This window comes from Passer domesticus, chromosome 1 (assembly GCF_036417665.1).
Source record: "Passer domesticus isolate bPasDom1 chromosome 1, bPasDom1.hap1, whole genome shotgun sequence".
Lineage (NCBI taxonomy): Eukaryota > Metazoa > Chordata > Aves > Passeriformes > Passeridae > Passer > Passer domesticus.
Window position 1 is genome coordinate 40,630,230 of NC_087474.1, and position 15,303 is coordinate 40,645,532.

General features: G+C 38.5%; 1 protein-coding gene across 2 annotated transcripts in view; it reads right to left on the reverse strand.

Moving 5' to 3' along the window:
* Positions 1 to 15,303, reverse strand: part of OSBPL10 (oxysterol binding protein like 10) — a 123,784-nt gene that overhangs the window by 39,518 nt on the left and 68,963 nt on the right. For both annotated transcript variants that reach the window (XR_010359542.1, XM_064415335.1), the window contains exon 6: positions 13,046 to 13,206. Coding sequence is in view for 1 of the 2 variants with exons in the window: in XM_064415335.1 (XP_064271405.1) it covers positions 13,046 to 13,206 (161 nt within the window). In the remaining variant the exon portion in view is untranslated. The remainder of the gene's footprint in view (positions 1 to 13,045; positions 13,207 to 15,303) is intronic.

Here is a 15,303-nt window from a genome sequence, read left to right on the forward strand (position 1 = left end):
GCATGATTTTTCCCTTTTTAAGTCCATTAAGACTACTTCTAATTGCCTTCTTCTTCATGTGTTTGGAGATACCTTCCAGGGTTAGTTGCTCCACCACCTTCTCAGGGTCTGAGCAAAGGCTGACAAACCTGCAGTCCCCAGATGTTACCAAAACGCCAAGAGTTCCTTCTTGCCCTTTCTTTTTAAAAAATGAATGACATTCACTTTCCTCTAGTCTACACAAACCTCTCCCGTAACCTGTTAAGAGACCCTGGAGCTCAATAGGTGCAGCTTAAGTGCTGCCTAACCTGTTCCTCCTCCACCAAGGGTCAGTCTACCTCCAGACTTTCCCTCTGATCTCAAAGTCTGATACCAGTAAAGGCCAAGGTAAAGAAGGCATAGAGGAACTCAGCCTTTTCTCCATGATAGTAAGCAGAGACTGTGTATATCCTGAGATACAGGGACATGTATATCAAGGACACACTGAGGACCTCATATTCTTCATATAATTACAAAAAAGCACTCTAAGAACCTTCATTTAGGCATGAAAACATTTTTATGTACTATAAAAAGGACTGTAGTCAGGAGCAAGAGGATGAATCTTAGGAACTTAAAACATCCAGTTAAAAACATGAGATTTTGTAATATTCCAAGGAAAGTATTCTTTAAGTCCTTCTATGTTCAAAAAAATGCAAAAGAGCGTTAAAAAAAACCTATTTACGAAACATGTCTGCATCAAGAGAAAGATAGCGTAAGTTAGAAGAAATATTAAACAAAATTAGCATTCTCAAACTACACAAGGATTATCATATTTTCCATCAAGTCCTCTAATTATCTTTGGTCCCTATTAGTGCGTATAAAAGTCAAAAGCCTCATTTTGATTTTCAGATTAACTTCAGTAATGGCACAGGTTTGCAAGCATCATTTACACTTGCATTTGTGTAACTCGAGAGCTTGCAAGCAGGTTTTCCGTGGGTGTAGGATTAAATATAACTCCGTAAGGTCAGGGAGCTTTAGCACATTTACACTAATGCGAGAAATTGGCCCCACAAGATTTTCACCGGTTTCAATACTAAAGTTAGAATTCTTTTTGTAAAGCACATACAGTAAGAACACCCCAAAGTAGTAGCATATAATGAGCTGTAAGCTTCTTGCAGAGCTTGTCACTGGATCAGAAGTGACATTAACTGCACTAACTTGCATGTGCCACTTCTCTTCTTCCACTGGGCACCGCACATTTAATTGCACTTACTCTGGCATGCACCTGGCAGAAAAGCATGCAAGCTTACTGTACCCATCCCTCATTAGCAGTGATCAAATGCAGCTTGTGCAGTAAATTAAACTTATTAAAGTATTTTATATACAGACTAGCATATTGTCATGCTACTGGTTGTCGTGGGCTGTCCCTGGCTAGGAGCCAGGTGCCCACCAAAAGCAGTCCTTCACTCCCTTTCTCAGCTGTGCAGGAGAGAGAAAATACAAAGAAGGCTCATGGGTTGAGTTAAGGACAGAAAGAAATCACTCACCCATTACCTCATGGCTAACACAGACTTGACTTGGGGAAATCAGTTCAGTTTATTACCAATCAAGTAAGAGTAGGTTAATGAGAAAATAAAAACAAATTTTGAACACCACCCTCCCACCACTTCTTCCTAGTTTTAACTTTACTACTTCCTAACAGCTTCCCCACAGTGGTGCAGGGGGACAGGGAATGGGAGTTGCAGTCAGTACTTCACACCTTGCCTGAGGGGAACTGTGATCCAGACTCTTCCCTTGCTCTAGCACAGACTCCCTCCCAAAGGGGACAGTCAGCCACAAACTTCACCATGGTGAGTCCTTCCCATGGGCTGCAGTTCTCCACAAACTGCACTTGCATGGGTGCCTTCCACAGGGTACAGCCCTTCAGGCACAGCCTCTTCCAGCATGGGTTCCTCCTCAGGGCCACAAATCTGACCAGAAAACCTGCTCTGGTAGGATTGGGCTTCTCTCTGCACAGATCCATAGATCCAAATCCTACAAGGAATCTATCCCAGTATAAGCTTCCACAGGGTCCCTGCCCCAGCCAGCAGAGGGTCCTCCAGGGGCTGTGGGTGGGTGTCTGCTTCACTGTGGTCATCCATGGGCCGCAGAGGGAGAGCCAGACCCACCATGTTCCGCACCACGGGCTGCCCATGAACGTCTGCTCTGGCAGCTGGACCACTTCATGTCCTTCCCCTCCTTCTTCACTGATTGGGGTCTCTGCAGCTGCTTCTCTCACATTCTCACTCCTCTCTCTCTGCTACTCTGCAGGGTTCCCTTTTTTCTCCCTTCATAAGCCAGTTATCCCAGCGGCACTACCACCATCACTGATGGACTCAGCCTCAGCCAGCAGCAGGTCCATCCTGGAGCCAGCTGAGATTGGCTCTGTCCAACACAGAGCTTCCAGCAGCTTCTCACAGAAACCACCCCTGTAGCACCCCCACTACCAAAATGTTGCCACACAAACACACTATATATTTTGAAAGGAGGAATAATTCCCATATAGAAAAATTAATTTAATAGAAACTAAACCTAAATCTTGAAACAAAACAAAGCCTGAAACACATTCCCAGTGTGAAGACTGATTCCTGAAATCATCCTCATCCAGTCACTTTTTGTCTAACTTCCAAATGCATTGTCACTTACAGATTATCAAGCCTAATCTTAACTATAAGGCAGTTAAACTTTTTAATATCCAACAAACTCCTGATCTCTTTATATAATTTTTTTCTCTTCAAGAACAGTTCAAATAAAAAAAAAATTGAAAATACTATTCTCAACCTTTACCACCACACAATGTAAGCAGAGGAAGGTAAAAAATGGAGCTGGAAAAGTGGTGGTGAAGTCAGGTCATTGATTGAGCCCTGGCCTCCCTCCATCTTCCTGCAGTCTTATTTATGCTTTGCTTCTGGAGGCATCTGTGACTGATCACTGCAAAGAATGAGTAGATCAAAGATAAAACCTCAAACACACTGACAGCCCATATGCCCACTGTAATGTTGGCACCTGGATACCAAAGTTACAGTGATTTTCAAAGAGACTTAAGGCTGTCCAGTGTTCAGGTTTGATGTTTTCAAAGCCATATAATGACCCCAGAAGCAAAGCAGATCTCAAATAGAGAATTTAGAGAGCAAAACTTATTACCTGTGTACACCTTCATTTCATCCTGAAAAAGGTGTCTTAAAGGTAGCAAAATAGGCAGGCTCAGTTCAGATGCATTTTTTTTAAAATTTACTCTGAGTATTTCATAGAAGCTGCTTCCTCTAATGCAGAAAAGGTCTACCACCTCAACGGGGGAACCCGCCCCTTCAAACCCCAAATCACTCACCCACAGTCACACTTCTAGCATTCTGTCATTACAGCTTAGCTCTAACAATGATGAACCAAAATTAAAGTTAACTTTCAAAATACTGAAGTAAGCAACAGAGGATGAGAATCAAATGAGAAGGATTTCACAACGAAAAAGTGAATGCACTGTAACTTACACACAACACCACCATGGCAAGCAAAAATACCACTCTCTTTTTGTCATCTACACAGAGAACCAATCAGCAAGACAGTTACCTTCTCCTTCATATAACAAAGGAAAAATGGTATAATAGACAGATTTTCTACTTACCTTAAGATATGTATGCCAAGGAAAAATAATCCAGCCATATCTATCTGAATAGGTAAGTAACTGCTGTATCTGAGTTTGTGTTCTGACAGTGTGGGGCCAAAGCATTTATGTAACTATGGATACATCATTCAGCACTAACAGGTCAAAGCAGGTTTTATTCGGTAGAAAAAGCTTACATCAGAAAGTAATGTCAACAGAGTGGCCAGAAATTCATTTATTGCCAAATTTGTTATTTGTGTTTGGTATTTTAGATCTCCAGAGAAAATGAAATTCTTCAAACTAGGACCATCAATGATTAAAACATCTCTCTTTTTGTGTGTATAGATAATTTGTATACATTTTGTGGTTTGTTGCTTGGGGCTGTTTTTCATTGAATATGCTAAACACACTTGATGTTCAGAAAATCTCTCAGCTAGGGACAAGTGCAAGGATCAAAGTGTGGCAATCTGTCTATCACACAAGATTAATTGGATACAACGTGTAATAGCAGAGACATCTACTGAACCAGGAAAAACCTATCCTTCTTCAGGAGACATCCCCTCACTGCAAAGCAAGCAAGCAAAGCAGAAATGAATCTTGACACTAACACTGTACAGACAGGCTGACACACAGACAATGCAAGTAAAGAAAATTATCACAAAACCTCTACCTTAGGTGACAAATAGGTCTGCAATCTTCTTCCTTCTCAACAAAAACAGTCTGCCAGGCATCTGGAGACAAGCACATTATCCAGATACTACCCACTTAGAGAACTGTACTAATGTCGTTTTGTTAATGTTTTGCAGGAGTATCTCTGGGAACATAAGTCTTTCCATCATTAAAGAACAAGCTCAGAAAGCTTTCTTTTCCCACAGTGCAGATGTGTTTTACTATGACCTCTGACTATATTTAGGGCTGAACATATTGTAGCAGTGATGAGGACCAGACAACAAGAGATTTTAGAAGAAAAATGACTGGTTTCTTGTTTAAAGAATAGGAGCAAATGCATGTAACATGAAACAAAGAACATCTATATTTACATTGCAGTATAGCCTGTGCAATCATTCAGAAAAAATACTCAAAGCTTACTCTGAAAATGATAATGTTTAAAAATAAAGAATCTATCAGTGAATAAACATCCTGTTAAACAGAGTTCCTCATTTGGGTTACCTACAGCACTATAATCCTGTTATGCACCAAATAATGTTTATCAGACAACTTTTTCCCCACATGTTCATATTTTCTTCATAAGACAATTCCTCTTGCAAAAATTGATTTTCATAAACCTAAGGTAGTCAGTTCTGAAAACAGGCTGAAAAGCAGCTAACTCCCAAGCACAGACTCCACAGGGAGAGATGAAGTATCAGACCAGTCCACACATGCTTGTGAGCGCCTTTCATGAAATGAGAGCTACTGAAGTACAGAACTGTTTAATCTGAATCGTAAAACACAAGAGGACTTTGCATTATTGCATAAATTCAGTAAGAACTGGGAATAAACATATTTCATCACTGGTATCATCAGAAGGAAACAGTAACATGAGACTATAAAACAAAATGCATGAAGAGAAAAGCCCCACGGACTTGTCCTAAATTAAAGCAAAAAAACCTTGAAGGCTGGCATAAATCACAACCGTAAGATAAAGAGTATCACAGCATAAACAATTTTAACAAAAACTATACCTAATGCAATACAGCTACTAGTGAACAACAATTTCCTCAAACATATTCAGGGGGGTTTTTGCTAATTAAATTTTTTAGAAGCAAATGGCAACAAATAGAGTATCTGACACTATCCAAAGTAAGTGTACAAGCTTACAAACCACAGCATGCAGCCGGACAGATTCCAGCCAGTGCCAAGCAGCACTTCAGACACCGCAAGGGGTCTGAAAGTCACATGGTTATAACTTTTGGGGAGCTGAAGACAAAAGATTGCACTGAGCTGCAGGTTGGTGCAGGAGAGTAGCATGGGGGGAAAGGTTGGCAGAACTTTGTATACAGAACTTTAGACACTCCCCTGTATTATAAGGCATCCTCTCTAGAACGAGATCCTTGGGGAGAAACCTGAAGTAGTAGGTTCTTCAAGCCTCATATTCCCATGAAGAAGGGAAGGACAAACACCTGGTAAGGGCCCCACCAGGCAGGCCCCTTTTAGCTGCTCACCAGACAGTAGAGCACATTGAGTATGATGCCTTTCCTTATCAAACAACCCTTTGCTCCCATTGACAAAATCCATAGAGAATTGCAAGATTTCCTGCAGAGAGGCTGTGGGACCCCCACTGCGGGAGGTGTTCAGGATTGGACAAGCTGACCTGATTCGCACTGCTCTCACAGTGTTGAGCTGCAGGACCTCTGGAGGTCCCTTTCAAGCCAGAGTACTCTGTGATTCCATTATGATTCTGCCTGCAATGCCCAGTAACTGAAAAGTTAGGAAGTAACAGAGCTGAAGTCATTTAGCCAGCTGTAATTCTCTTTTATGCCGCTTTGCATGCTAGCTAAGCAAATTTACTGCAGAAAAATACGGCCACATTAGTCAATAATACACCACTCACATATGCAAAGAGGGCACAAAAAGATGGACAACTACAAATTTAACCTTTCCAATCATCTGGTCCTGCAATACCAATCTATATGTAAATCCAGTTCTCACAGTGCTATTTCTTGTACGCAGTATCACATGTCAGCACATTTGTAAAAGGACAGAAATGGTAAAGACATGTTAATCCAAGCAGCATTAACAGTCTTGCCCCAAGACAACACATTTATTAAACCACCCTGACTCTTACTGCAATTTCATTGCTCATCCACCATACATATTCACATTGTGGATAAACACACACAACTCAAAAAACCCAAACAAAAATCTTTAAGTTGTTCAAAAGAAAACGGAATCATTATAAATCATAGCAGGAGAACATTCAATGTGTATGTGAAACAAATTAGGCCTAGAAGATTGTCTTCTTTTATATGTCTAACTCCTTGAGGCCAGTGGAACTCTCTACTTGAAAAGCTTCTAAGAATTGTTCTCAGTCTGATGAATCAATTGCTTGGTCCATCTCAAACTGAAAACTCTCTATTAATGTAGAAGAGTTCTGCCTTTTTCACCTGCTCCTTCCAACTCTTCCTCTGGGACAAATTTTAGAATTTAATTCTGTTATCACAGCTGGGATTTATTTCCACATTCGGGGTTTTCAAATAAAGAACCACTACAGTTCATCACCACAAGCAGAAAACCCCAGTTTTTTTTCTAGCAAGACCAGACAGAACAGCTGAAGCCAGTCTGGATGATTCACTAAGCAAGATAAAGCAATGCCAACCTGAGACAAACTCTCCCTGTAAGAAAGTTGGCGTCAGCTTAGTAAGGTCCAGTTAAGGAATTGACAGTCTTAATGAGATGGGTAAGATTTCTAATGGGCAGTATCACCAAGCCTAAATATACACACATACTAAGAAATAAAACTGATAGCACAAAGCAAATTAACTGGCACATAACAAATCGGCACACAAACCTGAAATAAAATTAACATTGACTTCAGAGTTCCTTTAGCAAGGGGCACAGGTTTTATACTGAATAGAGTATGCAACTGATCCACTTAAAGTTAATTTTTAAGCCTTACTGCAAGGGAACCCAAGTTCTTTATATTCCAATGATTAGATTTCACTGACTTTTCACTAGTAATTATGGAATGCCACATGAATCAGAACCTCATGTTTATTCAAATTACAAGCGGATTTAGAATAAGGGGTTTTTTTACACAGAGTATTACTCTCAATTATATAGATAGCAGCTGGAACATGCATTTTGGAGGTGGAAGTGATTCAATAATAAGCAGTGGGTTTGGCTGGTGATAAAATTTGTGTTAATTATTTGCATAAACAGTTTTACTAGAGGACTGTTTGCTGACACAGTAGCTAGTCCAGAAAGCTAGCAAAAAAAATCAAATCAAAATTGGCTAGATTATCTTAGTCATTGTCAGTGCTGCTGTAGTAGGCTTAGGGTCATTTAATTCTACTTTTAGTCTAATTGTACATTTAATCCTTAAATATACATTCCCTTGATTATCCTTAAATATACCTTCAATTGATTACCTCAGATTTCATTTTTTAGATAGCCTGCATAGTGAAAGGATTAACTGGTACCATCTTTGCCTAGAGATTAATTTAGCTAAATCATTACAGGCCATTCACCGTGCTCTTCAGCCTGGAAAGTACTTAATCATGCAGAGGACAAAAAGCAGAGCACACTGAGAAACCCTGTAGTGCCTGCACTAAACAGTGAAAAGGGACCATCTGTAATACTGCAAACATTACTTTCCCCTCCTGATCTGTTGTTCTCCCATTACTGCACTTGTGGCTAACACTCTATGTTCATGGCTAAGCTCATCTCCCAACATCAATTATACACATTTCTGTCAAGTACAAAAAAGAATTAGGAAACACTAGAAACAAATTTTACCAGGAAACAATCCACAGACCTGGGCACACCTCTGAGACACAGATAAAGGTAACATTGAATTAGAAATCATTTCTTTTATCCAGCAGAGTGTCTAAAATTGCATGAGAGTTTTTTTAATTATTCCTTGCATCTCTAATACATTCTGTAATAGCTCTAAAGTCTACAGTCATATTAGGATATATACTTACATACAGATAAAAAACAAATTACAGCTTGAAAGAAACTGAAGAAATGGGAAAAAAAATACATCAACTTATAACACTAAACAATGAAGTAACTTCCAAATAGAACATTCCCTGTTACAGTTGAAAACACCAAGGTTTAGATCATCCATGGGACCAAAATATCTTTAATAACCTGGACTTGACTGCCCTTGCAATCACTATCACAATTAAAACCTGCTTTAGCAGTTAGATAATCAGAGCTAAAGGCTCAATCCTACAGAGCTCAAACTTCAATCCCATTAAAAAGACACTTCCATTTGCAGCAGGCATACAGCTGCTCATGCTCACAGGCAAGAGAAAGTCAGGGACAGGAAAGCAGAGAGACAGCACAGATACCAGATCCACAGGATGGGAAGAATCAGCTGGCATAGCATTTTAAGGCATGAAAATCACATGAAGAGGACTATATTGCAGATGTAGCTACACAACAATTTTAAAAATAATTCTTAACAAAACTATTAGATCCAAAGGAAATTATTCCTTCCCTTTCAGACCCCAGAAAAAACCAATCTGTTACTTATTTGTATTTAGCTGTCAGGGGAAGAATTTGGCAGTCACTCTTTGTCAGCTCAGAGGGGGAATTCTGACCCCAAAATGACAATTAGTTGAACTGGAAAAGTAGTTCACCCATGAAAGTGATTCACACCTTCATCCTACTTTGGTACCAAGTTTATTACAACTGAATTTACTATGAGATTCAAGCTAATTAATGTCAGTATTTCTTGAAGAGAATTTAAAAATTATTAAACCTTAAATGAAGAAAGCAGGATCCCGTTTATGGCAGACAGGACAGAGACCAAGTTCACATCACAGGTCTGAAGAGTGCACCTCTGGCACATTTCATTCTGTTCTGCTTTAAGGAAAAACCCTAAAAATTGCCTTGAAATTATAACACAACTTATGCCAAAAAGTCCAAAGTGGTTCACTAGGGAATGCACAGGAGCATTTTACATCAACGATCATTACATTGTGGATAGTTCTGTGCAGCTCAGCCCTTATCCCTTCCATCTGATGTTTCAGGTGGACAGGAAAAAAAAAAAAGCTAACTAAAATTTAGAGACTTATAAAACATTAAAAACAATATGGCAAATAAGAGACAAAATTGCTTGATTTGGGAATTCACTCTCAGAGGTTATTTCTTTCAGTAAAGATAATAGGCTTTAACTTCATGCTGTCCTACATCACAACTCTAAAAGAATGATAGGCAAGGAACACACAAGAAAATAATCTCTGTCACAAAATCTTTTCTCTTCTGAACTGGTTTAAGCAGTATCTCAAACTATATCCCTGCATTTGGAAGCAGGAAACACCCTAAATAAACTAAAACAAGTGAACACCAACATAATACCTAAAGAGTATAATCTTTAGCTTCTACCTTATTTCACCAGAGAAGAAACTCCGCATTACTGAAACCCTGACAGTACAACAGACCAAAAAGAAAAGTTTTACTTTAGTCACCTATGGGTCAAAACCCAGCTCCAAAACTTTCTACATTCCTCAAGAATGCTTAAGTACTCAAAGAAAATTACATTAGATGAACCTTGTTCTTCCAGGGAATTGTAAAGATCCACACACTTCTTCATAAACATATAAATACCCATCCTGGTATTTTAATGATGCCTCTTGCTACACAGCTGCAAAGTGTCTGCATGTTGTGCTGAGAATCAGCACAGTTATCACCAAACACACTCAGCCACCTGCTCATGCTGCCAGGACACTGCTGCCACTGGCAGGCAGCTGGATGGGAGAGATTCCTCAGCAGGCACCCACAACCCCCTCTGCCCCAACACAACATCTCTGTTCTCTTCTTAAAATCACTGCTGATCCACATTCCTAAAATTACCTTTGCCTTATAAATAACACTCCATAATATAAGCAGCTGAGTCTGCTGCTCCTCAAGGTTAGCCATTGAATGGCATTTTCCATTTCAGACTAGAGGTCAATTTGTTTGGATGGTCCATCTACTATATTACACAGAGTTAGTCAGAAAGCTCTTTCCCATTCCTTTGGGGTATAGCTTCTGACTAAGAGATAGAGGTTATACCATGAAATTACAGATTTCTTTTTCTTTTAATGAAAATCTAGACGAGTCAAAGAAGAGAGTGGAATTAATTTTGATAGCACTGATAAAGGAACTAGCACTCTCATAACTTCTGCAAAAGTAAGGCTTATTTCTTCTGGCAGGTATATTTGGAAAGTTGAGCCCCATTAATACCTCAGCAGTTTCTTCAAGAAACCAAGATTGTCTAGTGCCTAGATGGGTTTTCTTAAAAAGAAAATCATTAAGACAAATAAACTTCATTTGAATGACATTTGTGGATTCCTCTTTTTCTTCTAAAAGAAGCTCTCAGATAAATTAAAAAAAAAAAAAAGAAAGGGCATTCAGTGTCAAAATGCCAAGTAATGGCATCCTAGAAGCATTTTCTCATTCTCTGCTAATGTTACTAACAACAAAGTATCTGGACTACAAACAAGTTGATTTTAATTTGCTTTTATGTATTATTATACATGCTAAGTAATTAGCACAGTCAGTGCTTTTATACCTTTGAAAATAAAGTGTTTACTCAGTGCCAGATCTAGGTGCTTGCCTTGGACACACAAGGCCACAATATATTTAAAAATATGATTACATCTTGCACAAGAACTGTTAAATTGTGGCAAATCAAACATATTTGACAAATTTGGCCAGGTCAGACTCTCCTGAGTGACTACCTGGCTCAGATAACAGTTACCCTGGTAAGAATGTTAAGTTTCTCAGAAAAAAGTTTAACAAAATGATTAAAACTGAAAAGTATATCAGCTACATTTAAAAAAACCTTCCAATTCAGACCCAACAGTATCAATCTCAGCACCATACACACAAACTCTGTATAAGAGAAAATGCAGGTTTCTAAAGAACTTCCAGGAATGAATCCTGGTTTAAGCCACTTCCTCGGCGCAAATCCAAATTTCTGCTCATTAAACTCTACTACTACATAACAAAAATTGTATGTCAGATTCCAGCTGCTTCTTGTTGCCCCACCAATCCACAAACTACTACTTACTGCTTCTAGCAAAAACACTATTTTGAGCTGATCGTTTTGTAACTTAAAAATCTTACTCTCTTTCTGCCCCCACCTCTTTTTCTTCTTTTTTAATGGCTAATGCCTCAGGGCCTCCAAATGCAGGTTGCTGACTTCAGGAAGACTGCTCACAAAGACAGAGGATTCTGTACTAGAAACAGTGCTACACTTCCTTGCTTCTATTCACCTCTTCAAGGGTACTCCCTTCTCAATAAATCATGAGTTCCACAAGCAAAGCAGTACCTCAAACCATGCACACAACTCAGTGTCTCTCATCAGCAAATGAACAGGAAGGGATTGGACTCATAAAAAAATATTGTCATTTAAAACATGTCATAAATGGCTCAACTCAACTGCAAAATGATAACTTAATGTGAGTAAAATCGGTGACTGCTCTTTATGTTCTTGCTGCAAAGTTCATGCTTCCACATCCCATTTGGCTTTAGTGGATGATCAAGAATAAAAAAGAAAAACAACAAAAACTAAAAAAAACCCTAATGATACAGATTTCAGTGGTTCAGTAAGTAGTGACTCCCAAAACAATACCCTTAAATATCCTCTTGTCTTAAAAACACATTGTAAAAAAATACACTTGGCTTATCTGAAAAAAGGAATTGCACAGCTTCCTAATAAAAACTAATTACAGGTAATTTAAACATTTTGGTAAATGGACACTAGGAATAACAGAATTCAAAATTCTTTTCTAAGGACAGAGGATCAAAGAACATGTTAAAAAAAAACCCCTAGTTTATCTGTGAATTATTTTGAACTACATTCAATTCAACATACTACAAAAGAACTGGAAAAACAGCTTTATTGATGTCTCCAGCCATTACATATTTTGTTAAAAGCAATGTAATTTAATTTAAGCCATTCCAATTGCCCAGAGCATTCACTAGTTTCTTCAGTTCTTTCAAAAACTTTGTTTCAGTTCTCCAGGTCTCACATGCTCCAGGTGCCCTATAATCTCTAGGGTCTCAGAGTGAAGTGTTTTCCTTGTGGGCAGGACTGGTTACTGAAGCAGACAGTAGAAGCTGGAGAAGTTTGTCATGATGAGAGATTTTCAGTGCATCAGATGTCTGATATGCAGCTGTGAGTCTCCTCAAAGAGTGCGTGCTTCTGAACTTCAGAACTGCCCTTTACCAAGCAAATGCCACAAAAGCACAAATCAGCTGGTTGATGCAGGATGATGTGAACAAGTTCTGCCCGTAATCACTTAACAGGAAAAGGGATCAGGAAATAACATCATTTTTCAAATCAAAGAACAGTCAGCTATACTCAAGAGATACCCAAGAGGAAACAACAACACAGAAGAGCAAGTAGTAAGCAAGTAGTGTCTCCTGTCTATCTCAAACCAGAAAGAAAAATAAAAAAAATAGCTTTTATCTGCATCAGAGGATAGAAACATGTACTGACAGTCTGTTGATTGCTTTTAAGATTAGGAAAGAAACTGTACACTTGCCAAAGTTTGTTTACCCACGCACCTCAAAGAAGTAAAAGCACAGAACAATATCATTAACATATTTTTCAAGTTTCTGGAGTGCATTTTTGCATGAAACTTATCATTTTCATTTCACTGTTTGAAGTAACTTCAAACAAAGAGTACACTACCAAGACAAAATACAATAATTTATCAATGAAAGTATCCACCATCACACGTGGTCTGCATCTAACCAACAGAGGTCTCTACAGAGACCAAGCACGCTTACCTCAGTGTTTGGCTGTAGTGCCTGTGCATCCTGGGCTGCAGATGGTACTATGGTACTTGCCCACGTAATGTTGGCACTAGCAGATGATAAGGAGCTGAGGGCACCGTTTTTCAGCTCCTCTGTGGAGTGTGACTTGGGCCCAGGCCATCCCAGGATACCATCTGAAGCAGAAAATAGGTATCAGCTTACGAGAGAAAGATTACAGATTTCCTCCATTCACCTCACCATTCTACTGATGTAAATGAATTTTATTTCTTCTCTACTTCCACGTACAACTTTACTTCAGTAAAAAATTATCTTGTACTTTCTGAACTAGCTTATGCAGTATCTCAAATTATATCCCTGCCTTTGGAAGCAAGAAACACTCTAAATAACCAAAGTAAGCATCTTACAGGCAAACTTTTCTGCGATTTTTTTAAGTCAATGAATGTTAGACCTACCACCAGACTGCATAATTCTGGCATACCTTGAAAATTAAGCAAGAATTCTCTACCCACTATTTTCATAGCTATGAAGTTATCCAAGTAACCCTCCATTTCTTCTGCCTGAAATCAAAGTTTTAAGCCTAGCAGCTGTATTTTATTTCTGTCTGTACTACTAAAAGTTTTTTCTAAAATGCTTTACTGGTACCAAGATCACAGTTTAAAAGAGGTCTCATTAGAAAGATACACATTAAATATTAATCAAACGAAACTTGGCATCAGAACAACCCTTATTTCTGGGGGCACTTGATTTCCTGGATGGTTCTGTATTTAAGGATGCCATGACAGAAAGTACGATCAGCTAAGGCAAGTGCACAGTTGTTCCTCCCTAAGTGCTCTAAAACATAGTCTCAACAGTCAAATTACTAGCCCTCAGCACAGGACTTAAAATTTCAGCTATTAATTACACACTGCTATAAAACATAGAGACATGGATAAGAAAATCACAGCTCTTCACTCATTACCATAATTTATAAATGAATATACAATTAGTGCCACAGGGAGGATTTCCTCTCACCACTGACAAATTTTCAAGATGATGCAGAGCAACACAAAGTACATTAAAGAACATGCACTTTCTCCTCCCCATATCACCAGGGTTACCAGAGACTGCCTCCTAAGTGAAGTAAATGGTTGGATGTGGAGAGGCTATCTACACAGCATTACAGTAGCACTTCCATTATTAAAAAACGGGCCACAAATCCCATAGCTAACTGAACTCTTACCAAATGCCAGAGACAAAACAGTTACAGAACATTCCTCTCATCGAAAATGGCACTAAGTTATGAAGACATGGCAGGAGTTCAGATCTACTTTGCTTAGGGTGCTTTTGTGGCGCCACCTTTTGCTGAAGAAATCGTGAGGAAAGCATTAGCAAGTAGTTTAAAGAAATTATTTTCAAATATCTGAGTTCCCAACAGGAGAAAAATCCAGCTTTTTTTTTCTTTTTTAAAATGTGTATTTCATACAATTACACAAAATTCCTCTTGCCAAAGGAAGAACATTTCTGTGGCTCTGCTGTCAAATTATTTCTCACTCTTCATTATTTTGCAATAACAGATCTCGATCTAGTTTTCTGTTTCTCTCTGTCAAAGAAGCTGAATAATGGATTACTATTGATATTTTCCTATTACAGAGACACTAAAAAAAATTGAACTGACTTCTCTTTATGCCAATCTTTAAAAATATGTCATCCCATCATTTCCTTGGGCTATCCATTTTCTCTCTGTACAAACAATCTATTTGGCCTTCACTGTAAACAGTTATTTTTGATTTTTTTTAAAATCTAGTTTATGTAAATAACCATAATAAAAAGCTCCCACATGAAGAAGTACTTCACTTCAGAGGAAATTTTAAAGTGCGAACATTTACTTCATCATCACAAACATGTTTTTAAAATCACTTTACTGGTTTTCCTGTTCAGTGCAAACACATTGTAAAAAGGCCTTTGCATTTCTTTGCACATTTTAGAGTCTCTAAGAGAAATAGAAACTGTTAGATCTAGGCAAGCATGTTTTCTCTCCTGTATCAAGGGCAATGCTACCCTCACAAAACAACAAATCTTGTCAGCCTAATCAAATTTTAAACAGATCTTAAAAATACATTATGACCAAGCAAACACCAACAGATGCCAAGAGTTACAGTCCAAATTATATTAAAGCACATTCATTTCCTCAACACTTTGCATATAAGAAAAATTGTTTTGTTAAACTGTGCATCTGGAATTTGAGTGCTTTGCCAAAGAGAAATATGCAGGAAAAGATATTAAGTCACACA